Genomic DNA, 16,543 nt, shown 5'->3' on the forward strand with positions numbered 1-16,543 from the left:
CAGAACGGCGATTAATGAGTGGCCGTCGCTGATTGGTCGTTGGCGACGCCCTCCGTAGGAGGAGCTGTCGCGGCGGGGGAAATAGACAAGCGGCTAAAGAGGCTGCGCGGCGGCCGACGGGAGCGGTAGTTTATTTTCCCTACCTCGCGCGCGTAAAGGCGGGGGGATGGCTCCGCCAAGGACTCCACTTCCCAGGGTGCTTTGCAGCCACCTTGTCTTCCGATTGTTGTGAATATGTATCAGAATGTTAATGATTTGCTGCTGCTAAATTTGGTCAAAGGAGTCACCTCGCCAGAGCGCGTTGTTAGAGCTGCTCGGAGCGGTGGGTTTGGGTTGCCGCTGCGGTTTGGTGCGAGATTGTTCCGTCTTGCTCTCTGCAAGAGTTTGGAAGGCAAAGGAGAGGATAAAAAAGAGGGAAATAAACAACTCCATCAACCGAGATCGCATTTCTCCTTTTTTAATTTTTAATTTTTTTTTCATTCAAGGGGAGGGAGAACAAGAGCCATTTAAAGGGGAAGAAGAAAAACAAAACCACAACAAAAGGGTTCTTGCACTTAGACCTTGGAAGACGCGTGTAATTTACTCGGTGGGGAGAAAAGAGACGGGAGTGAAAACAACACGTTCTTTTCATCTCGGGAGTTCCTGGTGGCTTTCAAGAAAAAAGGATTCCTTCTCTTCCTCCCCCCCCCCCCGCCTCCTCCCTCCCTCTCCCTCCCTCTCTCTCATCTGCCTCGTCGCGAAGGGCCAACAACTAAGATCAATAAAAGTTTTCAAACGGAAGAGGCGGCTGCGAGAAGCGGCATCTGCTGCGGGAAGGATCGCGCTTGGTATGAGCGGAGTTTTCCTCTCCCTTGGCTTCGCTCGCCACCGAGGGGCACAGGCGGGTCAGCCGCGGTGAAGGCAGCGCAGCGTCGACCCTCGGACCGCCGGAGAGCGAGCGAGCGAGAGCCCGAGCCCGGAGGGAGCCGCGAATGAGCAGCCTGCCGCCCGCCGCCGGGACAGCATCGCAAGCGGCACTTGCTGCGCCTGGACCTTCGGAGTGCGCCTAGGGCCCTGGGCGTGGGAGCGGCGGGCAGTGGCCGCAGCCTCGCCGGCGCGGCTGGTCGTTGGCCAGGGACGCCCCCGGGGAATGTTGCACGGGTCCCCTTCTGCCGGGGACTCAGACGCCGCCGCCGCCGCCTCTCGCGTGTCCCCCCCGGGGTGGGAAGGTGCGGGCAGAGCCGGAGACGCTCCTGGCAGCGCCGGGCAGCCCCGTCCTCCTCCTCCGCCTCCATCCCCTCCTTTGCATCGCTGCCATTCAAATCCATGAACCGAGTTTTCTTCCTGGCCCAGAGCACCCACTAAATCGGTTTGGATGATTCGCGATCTGAGCAAGATGTACCCTCAAAGCAGACACCCGGTGAGTAGCGGGCTGGGGGCGAGGCTGGGGGTCCAGCAGCATCTCTCCCCCCCCCCCGCGACCCTCCTCCTCCTCCCCCGAAAGTCTTGTTTACCAAATGGGAGGGGCGGAACTGTGCGGTCGGTCCGGGGAGCGGGGGGGGGGAGGCTGGGGCCGGTGGACGAGAATAAAGACCGATCTCTCTCCCCCCCCCCCCGCTTTGCCTCCCGCTTGGAGAAGGCAAATGAGCGAGGGAGGAGGAGGAGGGTGAAGAGGTGGGAGGGAGAGTTGGGTGAAACAATTGAGTTGTAGCCATTTTCTTATTGTTGTCTTTGGCTTTCGAGGCTTGACGGTGTCGGGGGCTGGGTTCCTAGTACTTTCCGGCTTGCTTAGCCTTTGCAAGAGTCACAGGCAAATGAAGCGGAGAGGGAGCGGAGGAGCCGTCCTCTTAATTCGGTTTAGCTGCCCAGTGCCTTGCTGCTGCCCATTTGTACCTTGCGGTTCCCTTTCCCCGCCCTCTGCCCCCTTTCATCTCCCTCCGTGGGGCAACACAAGCCTCCCCCCCCCCCTCTGAGCCCTTGGTCCTGCTGTGGGTTGGCTATAATGCTGGAGCGGGGAGATGAGCCGAGGAGCCGCCGCCGCCGCCGCCTCCCTGGGAGGCTCCTGGAGGTGCGGACGAGGCTCCGCCGGGTGGGCGCGGGAGGCGAGCCGGACGGGCAGGATTGAAAGACAAAAACACTCGGCGTGTCCGTGCGCGCGCGCGCCCCGAGTGAGTTTTAATTGCTCTTTTCCTGACTGATGTCTGGGTGACCTCGGCAGGCATGTTTGCATGTGTTGTGCGCGCCAATGGCGAGGCTGGGCTGAGGAGTAATTAAAACATTTCCTTCTGATGACCGCTTCTAGGCACCGCATCAGCCTGCTCAACCCTTCAAATTCACCATTTCCGAATCCTGTGATCGGATTAAGGAGGAGTTTCAGTTTTTACAGGCTCAGTACCACAGGTAATGATGTTTACTTTCCCTGATCCTTGTGTTTGCTTATCTCTTGTCGCTACCCCTCCAGGCATGGGCATGTGTCTCTCTTCTCCTTTTAAAAAATCATACTCTTGTCTTCATTGCAAAGAGACGGCATCTTCCCCGCCACTCTGCCAAACAAAACAAAGCGCAGCCTTCCCGGGTCACAGCCCTGATAGAACGGTGTCATTTCATCTCCTTTATCTTGGCAAGGAGCTGTGCCCACTTGACTGAGGGAGGTTTCAAATGCTAGGAGTGTGCTTTTAAACATATCCCTGAATCTGTTCATAAACACTTCATCAAAGGAATTTTTTTTACAAGTTCTTCTGAATTAATCCAGGTGGAGGAAACACACCTTTAAAAGGTTAGTCTTGGCAAATCTAAAAGCAAAACGCAAATCAAAGTGCTCCTATGGATTGGGCAAAGCATCAGGAGCAAAGTGTTTGCGAATCAGGAGGTTTGGAAGCTGCTGGGCAAGGATTCCTCCCCCTCCCAGCCAGGGGTGTAAGCTAACAGGATTTGAAATCTTGCCCCCGCCCACCCATGCACATCTTTGCTTAAATTAAATGTTTTGACCCCCACTCCTTCGTATCTTGTGTGACAGTGTCAGGTGCTGATAGAATGGAATTGGAGCTGGAGTGTTCTCTCATTATCCTTAGGGTAGAAGTACTTTTATACTCTTCTTGACAAACAACTCTCAAGATTGTTGCAACCTTAAGTGTGTGTGTGTTGGGGGTGGGGGACTGCAAAGAAGGCTTTATTGCTCAGAAGATGTCACTTGTAGATGCTGTTGTGCTGCTTCCTTTAAAAGCCTAAAACCTTTCAACCCTTTATATCTTGAGTGGTTACTCAAAGTTATATTGCCCGTTTAAGGGCAAGCGAGATCACACGTAAAGGCAGCTTAAGTAGTGGTCTTTTTGAAAGAATTCTACAATAGCAGGTGATATTTATCCCTCGAAGACAGTCAAGCCGTCTGCCTAAGAATTCCATTTTCTGACCTGTTTCCCTACCACCACCTCACCCACGCAAGATGCATTTGCCTGAAAACTTTCCTGCCTTTTGTTTTGAGCAAAGGACAAGTGGATCTTATCGACAAGGGAAATCATAGATTTGCTCTAACTACTTGAATTTGGCTTCTTATTAATATTACAGAGGATAACCTGCAGGGACTTTTCATATATCGAGAGGCTATGCAGAGGGGCGTTATTAAATACTCATGGATGTGTGTGTGCCTGTTTCTTTTTTTTTCTTGAACAGTTTAAAGCTAGAATGTGAAAAACTGGCCAGTGAAAAGACAGAGATGCAGCGACATTATGTCATGGTAAGCAAGCGGCATAACGAATTCAAAATGTCTATTAGGCTGGTATACGAACAGAGAGGAACGCGAAGGTTGCTGGAGGCAGTCAGCTAGCTAGCGATAAGAGGCACTGTTGTGATGAAGGTTTCATTAGGAAACCTTGGCCCTGAAGGTTTTGCGCCTGCTTGTTATTAGGCGCTTTGACATAATTTTTCCTGCTCAGTGGAACAATCCACTTGGACTTTCTTATGTGAAATGAGTGTGTTCACTCCAGCACCCAATGGGTCCTGCATGGCAGAAGGTCCTTGAAGATTCTTGGTGCTTTAAGTATAAAGAATTCCTTACCCTTTGACATATTGATGAAAATATGATTAGCTGGTCAGAGGCGTATCTGAGTTTGCATGTAGTCTTCAAGACAAAAGCTTCCAATCTATGCTTCCACCTGCCATTGATTTGCAGAATAAATTTGTCCTTTCAGAGAAAGATATTTACATTTTAAGAGGCAAGACAAAGAGAACCAGCACTCTAATAAAAAGTCTTAGTTCTTAAACCTGTTGCTTAAGAGCTGCCAATTAAAGGCTTCATGGTTAATTGAGGACGTTGGTGACCAGAATTTTTGTAGAAAGGACCTCTCCCCTCCCCAGTATGTATTTGTGGACTCCCTGCAGCAATGATTGGCATATGATGAAGTCTCTAAACACCTAATTTTCTGATGGATTGTGATGACACCCAAAGAGCTGTTTTCTATCTGCTCATCTGTTTATATGAGGAAATAATTGCTTTCTTTATGTGATGGAGTGACTGTTTTAAGGAGGACAGTAACCTTGAGATATGCCGCCTTCTAGCCAGAGCAAAAGCTATCCATCAAAGCTTCTATTCTGGCCTTCACATGTTCTGGTGTTGCTTGTGCATATGGTACTAACTGGCGAAGCCGAGCTATCCTGCAATACAGGAACGCAGGGTTTTCCTTTTCTTTTTTTAACCACACACACAATTGTGTGTCTGCTTTGAATCTGAAACGCTCTGCTGTTTTATTTCTTTGCAAAGCCTATATTTGCTTGTAGTCATTTCATGTTTTTAATTTAAAATATCGAAGGAAAAGTCTCCTCTACATTGCTGATTTATGACCCTGTCTGCTTTCTAGCATTTCCAACATTTTACCATCTTAAATTGGTGCTGTGGAACAAAATGTATACTTGAGCTCTGTCTGATCTTTAATAATTGTATTTGTCATTTTTCCTTTCTGGTATGCATGTGTGTGATTTCCTTCACCCCCTCCTTTTTTTGAGTGGTAGTTTAAACAAATGTAGAATTAAAAGCAGACTAACACAAATTAGGAATGTGTATGATTTGAGGAGATTCAGCTTAGTTACATTATGCTGCATATGCTTTCAAAAGATTGCAAATTGTGTGTGTTTGTATGATTACATATTCTAAAATGAGTTCATTTTTTTCTTTCTTCTTAGTATTATGAAATGTCCTACGGGTTGAACATAGAAATGCATAAACAGGTAGGCAACACATTCCTTCTTTTTGTAAAGTTACAGTTTTTTCCAATTTTTAATCCACTTAAACTACAGCACTTCTTTCATTCAATTGTAGACAAGACTTTGATATTTTTTTTGCTCACCGGGACAAACTGTGATTCTTTGAACGTGCCATAAGAGCCTATGCAGGCAGGTGTAGGTGGTCTTAATATTTTGTGAACATTCCCTGCGTTGGATTTGTGTTGGATAAATGCTGTTGGATTTGGTAACAGTTGTGTGAATAATCTCTGCCTGCAAGTAGTCCAGTTGTTGCCTGTTGATGACAAAATCAGAATTTTAGGTTTGAGCTGTCTGAGTTGAAGCCTACTGCCTTGTAGATGAGCTGATGGGCAGTGGACCTGAGACCAGTCTGTGTATGGTGAAGGGGCCAGTTGTCTTTTAAAGTTGTTGGATGTGTAAGTTGGTGAACTTCTTGAGATCTGTAGAATGAAAAAAGGAAGTTGATGCGGAATGAGAAAGCATGCCTCTGGGTCCTTTTATGTGGACCACCTCAGGAAATCCTGCGCTTCAGTGCTAAACACTCCATGGCAGATGAGCTTATACTGAGGTGCCGCCCTGGTTGTAGACACCAGCAGTTAGGCTACTACTGGTAGGTTAATTTTTGTTTTTAGGTAAGTCACTGAATGAGGCTAACCTTTCCTGGTGAAGAAGTGTGATTAAACAAAGTTTTTTTAGAATTGTGTATTGCTGAAAGTTATGGCAAGGTGGTAATGGAAATCCTATAGCACTGCAGCATAATTCTGATCAAGTGTTGAATTCTGTACAGTATGTGAGAAAATTTGACTTCAGAATTTTGGTAACGGCTTCGTAGTTTGTTCCTGTATTTACACTTCTACGGGTTTGTCGCAATAGTCAACCTGCTAAACTGGGCATAATAGTAACACACTGTCTAGTGTCTACTAGCTTAAATTTCCTATTCTGTGGCATAACAGGTTTTGCCTGCAATTCAGTTCATTTTAATTGCGCCAATTCAGATGTTGAGGACATGTGCAAGTATCCATAGGATTAATGGTTAATATTAAAATTAATTAGTGCTGTGAGCTATTGGGAAGAATTGTTAGCGTCCATCGCGAGGAATTGTTCCAAACCTTTTGAAGTCGGAAAAACTTTGTTATGTCTTGAATTTGATATAAAAACTCATCCATCTACCTTTTTTAAGGACAATAGAGTATTTTTGTATCTAAACAAAATTGGTAACCAAAATCCTCATGGATTAGCTTATGTGGTTTCTGGTATGTGTACCGAAAGGGCCATTAGCCGTTTGTTCAGGAACACATTGAGAATAATTTAATATATGTATGTAATTTTTTTCTTCTTCTTCTGGGCATGGGGAACCTAGAAGGTGGAAAAGTCTAGATATAAAGTCTGTAATTGCACCGCCTCAGTTTAAAACAAAGAAAAGTGGGCTTTAATTTTATTTCAAATATTTCACATTGAAAACTGCTTGCATCAGGGTGCTCTGAGTAAATTTTATATTTAATTTGAAAATGTGCTGATCTTGAAGGATTGAGTTTAATTAGAGTATCATTTTTCCATCGCTGTCATTTCTGTTCAGATTAGTAGTGTCAACACTCCACCTTTGCAGAAAACACTTCTTTTAATACTTTTTATCACATGCTGCTGACTCTAATGAAATGCAACAAAGAAAGTTCTTTGCAGAATTATCATTCTGAAGAATCTTATTGTCTTATCTCTGTTCCTCTGCAGTGTAATATGTGGGCTTGGTAATGTGGATCATAGCATTTCCCCACCCGCCTACAACCCCGTCCAGTATAGTTCCCCATCTGAGATCATGGAAATATTGAAAGCCTCCCTTGCTTAAAGCCACCTTCTTCAAAGGGGACAAAGCCTTCAGACCTCCGCCTCTTTGTCCTGCCCTCCCCCACCGCCCAAATTTTACCCAGTTGAGGCAGAGTGATCTGCTTTGGGGATTATTTGTGGGTTTTGCTCTTATATTCAATCACACAAAAATCCTGAGGGCAGTTTATCACATTATGGAATACAGACAGCTCTGCAAGCCACCTACTTATTATATTTCCTTTATTCCTGCCCCTCCTCCATTTCTCCCCCCGCCCCAAAGAAAAAAGCACAGAGGCCTATCTATCTTTATTTGTTTTCCTAGGCAGACAGCCTTGGTTTCTCCTAGCTCCTTTTCCAGATGTAGTTGCTGGATGCCCTTGTAATGGAAAGCAGGCAATAATGGAGCGAAGTTGCCCTGCGGCATAATTGGGCCTAGTTCTCAAGATCAGGTTAGGCTTATTCGCTTATTAGATTTGTGTCTCGGCGGGTTCAAAAGTAGGGCTCCCTGGAGTCCCTGGAAGTACCCTAGTAATTGGTGGCCCTGGTATTTGAAACCTTTGTGTATTTTTCTGTTAAAACGTCTGTTCTTCTTGGTTGCTCCCAGCCACCAAGTATTTATTTTTAGAGAATTTTTTCATTGGAACAGAAAATGATGGCTGTGATGGAGTCATGACTCTGTGATTTAGCAAATTGATAAAAGGATAAATGCACATAGCTGGCTGGCGCTGTGTGTGTGCCTTGAGGGTGGGGGCGAAGAGGATGTGGCAGGGTCCCCCCCCTTCTTTCTCCTCCCCTTTCGCAAGGCTGATCATCAGTCATCCTGTGTTGATTTTGATAGAAGACTATTAAAGTGAAACCTATGGGGAATTTGTCATTCTGAAAGGAAAGCTAATGTAATTAGTACCAATTAAAGTACATTTAGCAAATTGGATTTAATCTTAATTAAGCCTGCATAATGTTGCCAATTTTTAACAATTATGTTTGAGAACATAATTAATTTAGATTTTGGTAACTGAGTAAATAGCATTAGACTGATAGAATTAGTTTTCTGAATTATTTAGGTTTATTAAAAAACAGACACCCAACACCAACAACCCTGGTGTGTGGCACAGAATTGTTGTTGTTTGTTGTTTTGCAATCTCTGCTAAAATCAAGAGAGTAGGGTAAGTGTGTTGGGAGATGCCAGATTAAAATGTGGTGTTCGCCCCCCTTTTGGTTTTGCCTTGGGATGTGAAAAAAAATGTAAGCATTGCTCTCTATGGTATGATGCTATTGATAAAGCTATGGTCCTGAATATTACTAAGAAGAAAATGCCTTGTATTCAGTAGGATTTATTTCCAATCAAGCATGCATGCAATTGTGTTGTTAACAGCATTAGTGTCCTGAAAAATGTTTGGATTTTTTAATGGGCCAAACCTTCTTAAAAGCACATACACACACTAGCACTTCTACATAAATTCAAAAACATATGGATGTGCTATTTCTCTGACTCTTTGGATTGTATTTTTGTTATTTTAATTAGTTGATAATGATAGGGTATAATGATCTCATCGTTTTAGTCAATCGGGAATTGAAGTGCTTTTACTCCAATATTCACTATTAAAATAAGAATTAGCCCTTGGCTGCAGATAAGACAGTTATGAATAGTACCAGTGGGAAGTTAAATAGGAGGCAAATATCATTCTCTGCATGTGTTTTTTCTGAGTTGAGATTACAGTGGCCCTTTTGTTTTTCAGCAAAGCTCTTCCTAGTTGAAAGCATTCTCAGATAAACTGACTCCTTTTCCTATGGATATTTTCAGGAGATCAGACCTTGGAGCTGGACACAGGGACATGAATGGCATGATTTGTTTTCGTGCGTGCGTTTTCAGAACCATCACTGTACTCCCCCCTTTCCTTCCTCCCTTACATTGTAATCCATGTAAATTTTATTACAAGTCTTAGGCAACAACCATTTGAGTGCTTCTAAAATATTAATTGAGTAGAAATGAAAGGGCTCTGGCCAGCTGATAGGATATCATAATCGTAGCTGCAGTAGTCGATGGTAAATGATGATAAATGGCATTAGGAACCTTTTAGCAAACTGTAATAACTACAAGGAGGGAAGCGGTATGGATTTGCATTATATCTGATACCCTCTGGTACCAAGTGGATTGCCAATACTGCTTGTTTAGCATTTTCTAAGGGCAATAGGATATTGATTTCTGACTTACAAGGAACAGCTCTATTTTCACCATTGAAAAGTATTGCAGGTTGTTAAGAAGAAATTGACTTGAAGAGGCCTGACTGCTGCCCATCATGGAGCAAATAAAGCAAAACTGCCGAAGCATGGTGGTGCAGTGAGATGGGGCCCTCAGCAATTTGTTGCTATTAATTTACCATGCTCGACAGCAAATCAATCGGCATCTACTTCATCTGCTGGAGAAAATGCTGTCCAGGGCAGATAAAAGGCCCCGCATAGTACAGGGAATAAGGCTGGATTGGCCAAACAGAGGCTGCAGTTAATGTGTAAATAAGTGAAATCAAGGCAGCTCTTGCAGAGGAAGCTGTTTTTAATTAGGTTGGGGCTTTATAGTGAGCTATTTAAGAAAGTAGCATAGAGCTTGGAGGGGAGGAGCGGATTTATTGCCGACTGGGTTGATATATGGTTCGTATGACATCCTAGCCTTGAGCCTGCTTACTGCTGGAGCTTCAGTAAATTACTTTGGTAAAAGACCAAAGATGGAAATCCATTTGTTTAATTTAGAGCTGGATTTTGACTGTTTTTCATCTCTGGGGCCACAGAATGCTCATATTGTTGAGAGCTGCTGGTATATTCTCTAATGTAATGAAGGGTCAGTGGGTTGCTGAGGTCTCTGACTTAAAGGAGGGCTCACGTCAACCCCTGTTATTGCCAGTTATTGTCTCGGTACCAGATCAGGGCTGCTCACCACCCCATCCTCAGGTATGCACATTTCCCTCTTTTTCCTAGAGGGGACAAAAGAGAGATCTGCCACCACATTCTGTGTGTCTGTCTGACAAGCAAACTGGAGCTGTTCCCAGCCATTCTTGGTGGCCTGTTGTCCTGAGTGGCAGAGTGTGTCTACCTGAGCAGGTGAGCGAAGCAGCTGCTGTTTGTTGGTTTGCAGCCTCTTCTTGCAAGTAGTAGCTGCCTCCACTTATACTCTGTACAGGCTTCCTTATTCACTTAAGTGTTGAGAACAGCTCGGTGTTCAGATTGGGACAGAACTCGCACGTGATCAAGGATCCTCTCTGTTGGGATGAGCGTATCTCTCTTTACATTCTGAACACACAACTCTGTGATCTGTGGAAATTAAGGAAAAGGAGTGTAACTGTTTAAATGACATTTCTCTCTGTTTATCTTTCTGATTACCTGAAATGTTTTTGGATTGCACAAGGTTGCACAATGTATGTGTACTATATTGATCCGTAGCTGGAGAGATGCTGCCCGCTATTCTGGAGGAAAGCTGGGGAACCCACTAGAATTGCACCTCTTGAGTTTTCTCTCCATTTATAGACAGTAGGAAAGATTTGATTGAGATACCAGCAATGTAGTAGGAGCTGGCAGAAGAACTGGGAGGTTTAACATCAGATACACTAGAAGTGAAAATGTAAAAGATTGTGGTGTCTCACAGTGTTAAGGTTCTAACCGTGTGATTTTTCTAACCTTGAATTCTAACCTTGAGATTTTCCATCAAGTTTTAAAATATAAAATGGGTTGACAAATCAGTATGAAGGCCAGACTTCATGCGTCCTAGTTTAAGATTATTAAGCATGTATTGTGAAACTGATTAAGCCAAAATAGCGCATTTTGGACCACACCTTCCTATCTGTGACATTTGGATCACAGAGCCCTCCTATGGCCATAGCTCTTTGGACATGGGAGGATGGGGGAAGCAAGGGTTTGTCAGCAGGAGGAGATTCTTGTAAACAGAGCCCATACACTTGGGAACAGGAGCAGAGAATTTGAGAATGGGATATTCTTATTTGGTTTTTTTTATGAAGTTGTATTGTTCCAAATTTAAAATAAAATGTACGTCTTTAATAAAATGAGGTTTGCTGTTGCAGGACCTCAGTTGCAGAGGCCTTAGTAGTTCCATAGTATCTTTCATTGCTGTAGCAGGAAAGGGATCAGTTACTCTTGGGATAGCTGCATTGAGGCTGATATGCTCTAAATACCAATTTGTTCTCCCCCTCCCCCCACTTTTTTGAAAGGCACTAATTTCCGCGCTGTATCACTCAGTTTAGCATAAGCCTCATTTACCTGCACTGCCTGGAAAGAACAGAATCATTTGTATAATTAGATTTTCATATATTTGAGAAATAATAAATAAATAATAGTTAAAAAAGACTGCTTATACAACGTTCCATTGCCCCACAGGTATGCATGGCGAATGGGATACCTATTTTGCCTTGATTCAGTTACCCTGACATTTTGCAAAGCAAAAACATATGACATGGGTTAACATGGCCACATCCTTAAACATCCACAATCCAGATGTCTAAAGATTTAGCTCTTTTATCCGCACTTCACATACCGTGAGGGAGAAAAACTGATGTGGCAGCAGCAGCGTACCAGTAGCAATTGGGCCCATTTGGTAAAAAGTTGGCTCATGCTACTTTTTAGGCTGCACGCAAGGCATTTTCCATAGTAAACACACAGAGTATGAACAGCAGCACACCTTGAAACAGCAATATGATGTTTGCCTCTGTCAAACGTGATGGCTATGTACAGTCTGGGATGTTCTTGATGATACGAGTGAGTTTTCCATCATGTTTACCTATGTTCTTATTAATTGCTGCGTATTCATAAATAGAAATATTAGGGCTGTTTGAGTTTGATTTCTTCTAATTATTCTGGTGCAATTAAACTCCATACTTGAAAAGTAAGAGAGACGAGTTTGTGTGACTATATGAGCTCAGTGCCCATTTGGAACTTAATAGTTCTGAGCGCACCATTTGCTTCAGAAAGTGTTTGGCTACACGTTGGGAGAAAGTCAGGCTATTGGCTCTCTGAAAAATTTGATGTCAGTGACGTGTAGTGAATGCCATTTATTCCATGCTTTTTTTTGCACTACAAAGCAGAACTGATCTCAGCAGGTCTGATGCTAATTGGCAAACATAGGTCAGCTTGTAATGGTGAGCCTCTAATCAACAAAGCCTCTAATATTCCTCTTAATTGAAGAGTGTAAACACTGGACCAATTGTCAGTCCATTGAAGTTAAGACCTAAATATTTATGCCAGCGTTGCAGCCTGTGAGTAACAGCCCATGAGGCTGGCATAATATCATATTACTATATTGCACTGTTGCAACAATTGGTGACCACCATTCATTCTTCTAAACATTTATTCTACTGTGTAGCAAGTCTTTGGATTTGGATGCTACATTTATAATCAACAGCTAGAAAAGCCATATTAAGAATCATTTTGTTTTTTGTTTACCTGGTGTCCTATGTTGTGATTTTTAACCAAGAAAAAGAAAATAGACTCTCTTCTAATATTTCTGAACAGTTAAGGCCCTCTCCCTACTTTTTTCTTTCTCTGATTTCCTTTGCAGACATGTGGGCTGGAGTCCTCCAGGTTAATATCCAGAGTGGTTTCGCCAGAGCAGCTGGTCATATTCCAGAGCAGGGTGGCCAATTAGGGATTTGTGGATCACAGTACAGATTTATCTGTCCTTCAGCAGTTCCTGTGAAATTTTTGATGAAGAAAACATACTGCATGCTATTTAACTCAGTGATCAGGAAATTTTTGTTTTTTGAAAGTATTCATGTGTACATTTCCCTCTTTTAGCTTATAGAACCATAGAAATCTGGAACTGGAAGGAACTCTGAGGGTCATTTAATCCAGTGTTTCCCAACCTTGTGCCTCCAGATGTTTTTGGCCTACAACTCCCATCATCCCTAGCTAGCAAGACCAGTGGTCAGGGATGATGGGAGTTGTAGGCCAAAAACATCTGGAGGCACAAGGTTGGGAAACACTGAATTTTAATCCAACCAGCTGCAATGCACACACTAGTCTCCCATCCAACAGGAAACCATACTGGACCCTGCTTAGCTTTGCAAATGTCATGGTCATTCATTTCAATTAGTCTGGTACAAATTAGAATGTGCTTGACTTCAACCCAAACTCAAGTTGTCCTTTCATAGTCCTTTTGTGTGGGGTTTGATGTATCACTAAAAATAAATGTAGGAAGTTTACTTTGTTTTCCTTTATAGACTCCAAATATTTACACATTTATTCCTACTAACTTAAACTATTTTGGAACATCTTCAGCTTATCATTCACTTGATAATTCAAATATTTATAGCCTGGACTGCTTTCAGTTTTTGGCTCTGTTAATGGTAAAAGACTAGAAATTAAGCCTTATGAGGAGCACTTGAAGGAGATTGGGTATGTTTTGCGTGGAAAAGAGGAGATTGAGTGGAGATATGATAGCCATATTTAAATATCTTAAGGACTGTCACATGGAAGAGGGAGCATGCTTGTTTTATTCTGCTCTGGAGGGGAGGACTCAGACCAATAGCTTCAAGTTATAAGGAGATTCTGACTAAACATTCAGAAAAAGCTTCTGGCATTAAGAGCTGTTCAACAGTGGAACAGACTCTCAATAGAGATGGTGGACTCTCCTTCCTTGGAGGTTTTTAAGCAGAGGCTGGATGGCCACCTGTCATGGATGCTTTAGCTGAGATTCCTGAATTGCAGGGGGCTGGACTAGATGACCCTTGGAGTCCATGATTGTTCCTCATAGCCATATCTAAAGTTACATTTCTGTTCTGACATTTTGAGAGATTTTAGGAAGTAGGTAGAATATGACTAACAATACTCATCTTGATAATGCAAAAGTAGCCAGATGTGATCTGAATTGTAGACTGTGGTAGATAAAATCTGGGGAGGTTAACCAGGCACTTTCTCAGGCTTCCATTTGACTGCTCATGTGTTCCCAAGTTGTGCATCTTTGGTCATTATCTGATTGGTTTGTGGTGCCCCAGTTGTGGAATCTCCCCTAGGAGATAAGGATTAAGGATCTCTGGACCGTTAAGTCCAGTCAAAGGTGATTATGGGGTTGCAGTGCTCATCTTGCTCATCTGGCGTTTGCAGAGAGATTTCCGGGTCATGTGGCCAGCATGACCAAACCGCTTGTGGTGCAACGGGACACTGTAACGAGCGCCAGAGTGCATGGAAACATAGTTTATCTTCCTGCCACAGCAGTACAGTGGTATCTCGGGTTAAGTACTTAATTTGTTCTGGAGGTCCGTTCTTAACCTGAAACTGTTCTTAACTTGAGGTACCACCTTAGCTAATGGGGCCTCCTGCTGCTGCCGTGTTGCAGGAGCACAATTTCTGTTCTCATCCTGAAGCAAAGTTCTTAACCTGAGGTACTATTTCTGGGTTGGCGGAGTCTGTAACCTGAAGCATACGTAAGCTGAGGTACCACTGTACCTATTTATCTACTCGCATTGGTATGCTTTTGAACTGCTAGGTTGGAGCTGGTACAGAGCCACGGGAGCTCTTTCCGATTGGTAAGTTCAAGAGGTTCAGTGGTTTGGACCACAGTGCCACCCACAACCCCAGGACATTTTGGCACCTACCAGGCCTTTCCAAGTTGCTTCTGGCATTAGTGTTTATTGTTTGGAAAGCATTGAGTTGGTCCCAGAAGATGGTTTCTATGATGGTTCTTTAATTTATTTTAGGCATGTTTCTTATTTGTTCTTGTTTGTCTGTTAGGTTTCTAGCATTTTTATTAATTTGTAGGCCGCCTTGAGATCCTAGGATGGATAAAAATAGATGAAATAAATAACTCAAAATCATGAAAGTGTTGCCTGCTAAAATGAAGTCTTTTCAGGTTCTAAAATCATTTCTGACATGAGTTTGGAAATACTTGATTCGTTTCAAGGTCCCCTATGGTGATTGTGTGTTAGTCTGAAGGGCTCTGATGATGAACAAAATGGAGCCTTCCTTCCTTCCTTCATTTCATTCTTGTTTTCAGTAGTTGCTTTAGCACTGAAGGCATGAATACTCTGAGTGTGTTTTGTGTATCTATATTCGCTCAAAAGCCTCTCCTTGTCTGTGGTTACCTGATGTGTGAATACACCCCATGCTTACATACCACAAAAGAAGTTCTCATGTAAGTTTTTTTTTCTAAATAGGGATTTTATTGCAGGTTTAAAAAACCCATAGAGATACTAGTTCTGATTTTGGTGATGCTTCTCCTTTTGAGGCCACATTTCCTGAACTTGTGTTCTCCCTTCCTGCTTTATACCAAAGGCAAGGTTGAGTTGGACCTGGTCAGCTGGGCTTGGCTACCCGCATCCTGGGCTGTAGTAATCACTGAACTTGATTGTCAAGGTCAGAAGCTTTTAGATAGATAGATAGATAGATAGATAGATAGATGGATGGATGGATGGATAGATAGATAGATAGTTTCATTTTGGGTTCTTTGACTTGTTGCAATCAGGTTTTCTCCATACATGAAAATTTGGAAGTATGCTGATGTAACCAAAAATGCAGTTTGGTGTCGTCTGTGTCAGGAGTGCTCATGTAAATTCTGGGCCAGGCTGTTCTTAGGTTTGGCGCAGTGGTGAACTGAATGAGGTTGGATCCTGTTAAGACAAAGACCTTGTGGGTGGTGGTGGGTTCCTGGGTCTGAGAATTGGGTAATTTGCTTGTTCTAGACAGGGTTGAAGGAACAAGTGATTTTCATTTCAAAGTCACCACTGGGGGCTGAAGTGACTCGGAACACCTTTCACCAGCTTTAGATGTGGTAGCTCTCACCATGCCTGTATTGCAATAGCCTTGCAACTCATGCATTAGTGCTTTATAAAGCCCTGGAGGCTGCAGCTAGAGTAGGATGCCATGGCTGGGTTGCTAAGTGCAGCCATTTACAGCAAGCATGAAACACTGCTTTTAAAAGAATTGCATTGGCTGCCAGCTGGCTACTGGGCCAGGTTTAGGGCAGTGATGTGTTTGCAGCACTTGTTGAAAACCAACTTCTTGACTCAGGCCTTGGAGCTCATTAGTATGCCTTGTTGCATTTTAGTTAATTATGTATGTGACTGTATTTATTGCTCTTGTTTTCAATGCACTGTTGTTAATGAACTTCTATTTTAGTTGGCTGTAAACTGCCTTACTGTTTTCAAATAATGGGTGGTGCCTGAATAGTTTTAAATAAATAAATAGGAACAAGGGTAAGAAGTATTTCCTCTCCAGTGAATACACTTGATAATAACCATCTCAAAATGCTTTCAATGCCTGCTTTTGCACTGAAGAATTGAGCCCTTCTTAGAAGGATGATAAAAGACTGCCACTATATTATACAACTATGCAGGGCTTTTTTTCAGCTGGAACTCACCGGAACTCAGTTCCACCACCTCTCATGTGGGTACTGGCACCTGTCAGGTGGGCGCCAATGCCATTCTAAGAGAATGAGGGAGAAGTTCATGGTGAGTTCTGGCACCTCTTTTTCTAGAAAAATAGCACTGCAAGAATCAGTACGCAGGCTTGCTCC

The 16,543-nt window shown here is 43.3% G+C and overlaps 1 protein-coding gene across 7 annotated transcripts in view; it reads left to right on the forward strand.

Annotated features, from left to right (window-relative positions):
• Window positions 1-246: 246 nt before the first annotated feature.
• The window catches only part of TLE4 (TLE family member 4, transcriptional corepressor), a 130,832-nt gene continuing 114,535 nt past the window's right edge, over window positions 247-16,543 (forward strand). For 5 of the 7 annotated variants that reach the window (XR_014555953.1, XR_014555954.1, XR_014555955.1 and 2 more), the window contains exons 1-4: window positions 247-1,399; window positions 2,282-2,379; window positions 3,649-3,712; window positions 5,155-5,199. Coding sequence is in view for 1 of the 7 variants with exons in the window: in XM_083702011.1 (XP_083558137.1) it covers window positions 1,355-1,399; window positions 2,282-2,379; window positions 3,649-3,712; window positions 5,155-5,199 (252 nt within the window). In the remaining 6 variants the exon portion in view is untranslated. The remainder of the gene's footprint in view (window positions 1,400-2,281; window positions 2,380-3,648; window positions 3,713-5,154; window positions 5,200-16,543) is intronic. The other 2 variants (XR_014555957.1, XR_014555958.1) reach the window with 2 other exon arrangements.

The sequence above is a fragment of the Podarcis gaigeae genome, assembly GCF_964106915.1.
Source record: "Podarcis gaigeae genome assembly, chromosome: 11".
NCBI lineage: Eukaryota > Metazoa > Chordata > Lepidosauria > Squamata > Lacertidae > Podarcis > Podarcis gaigeae.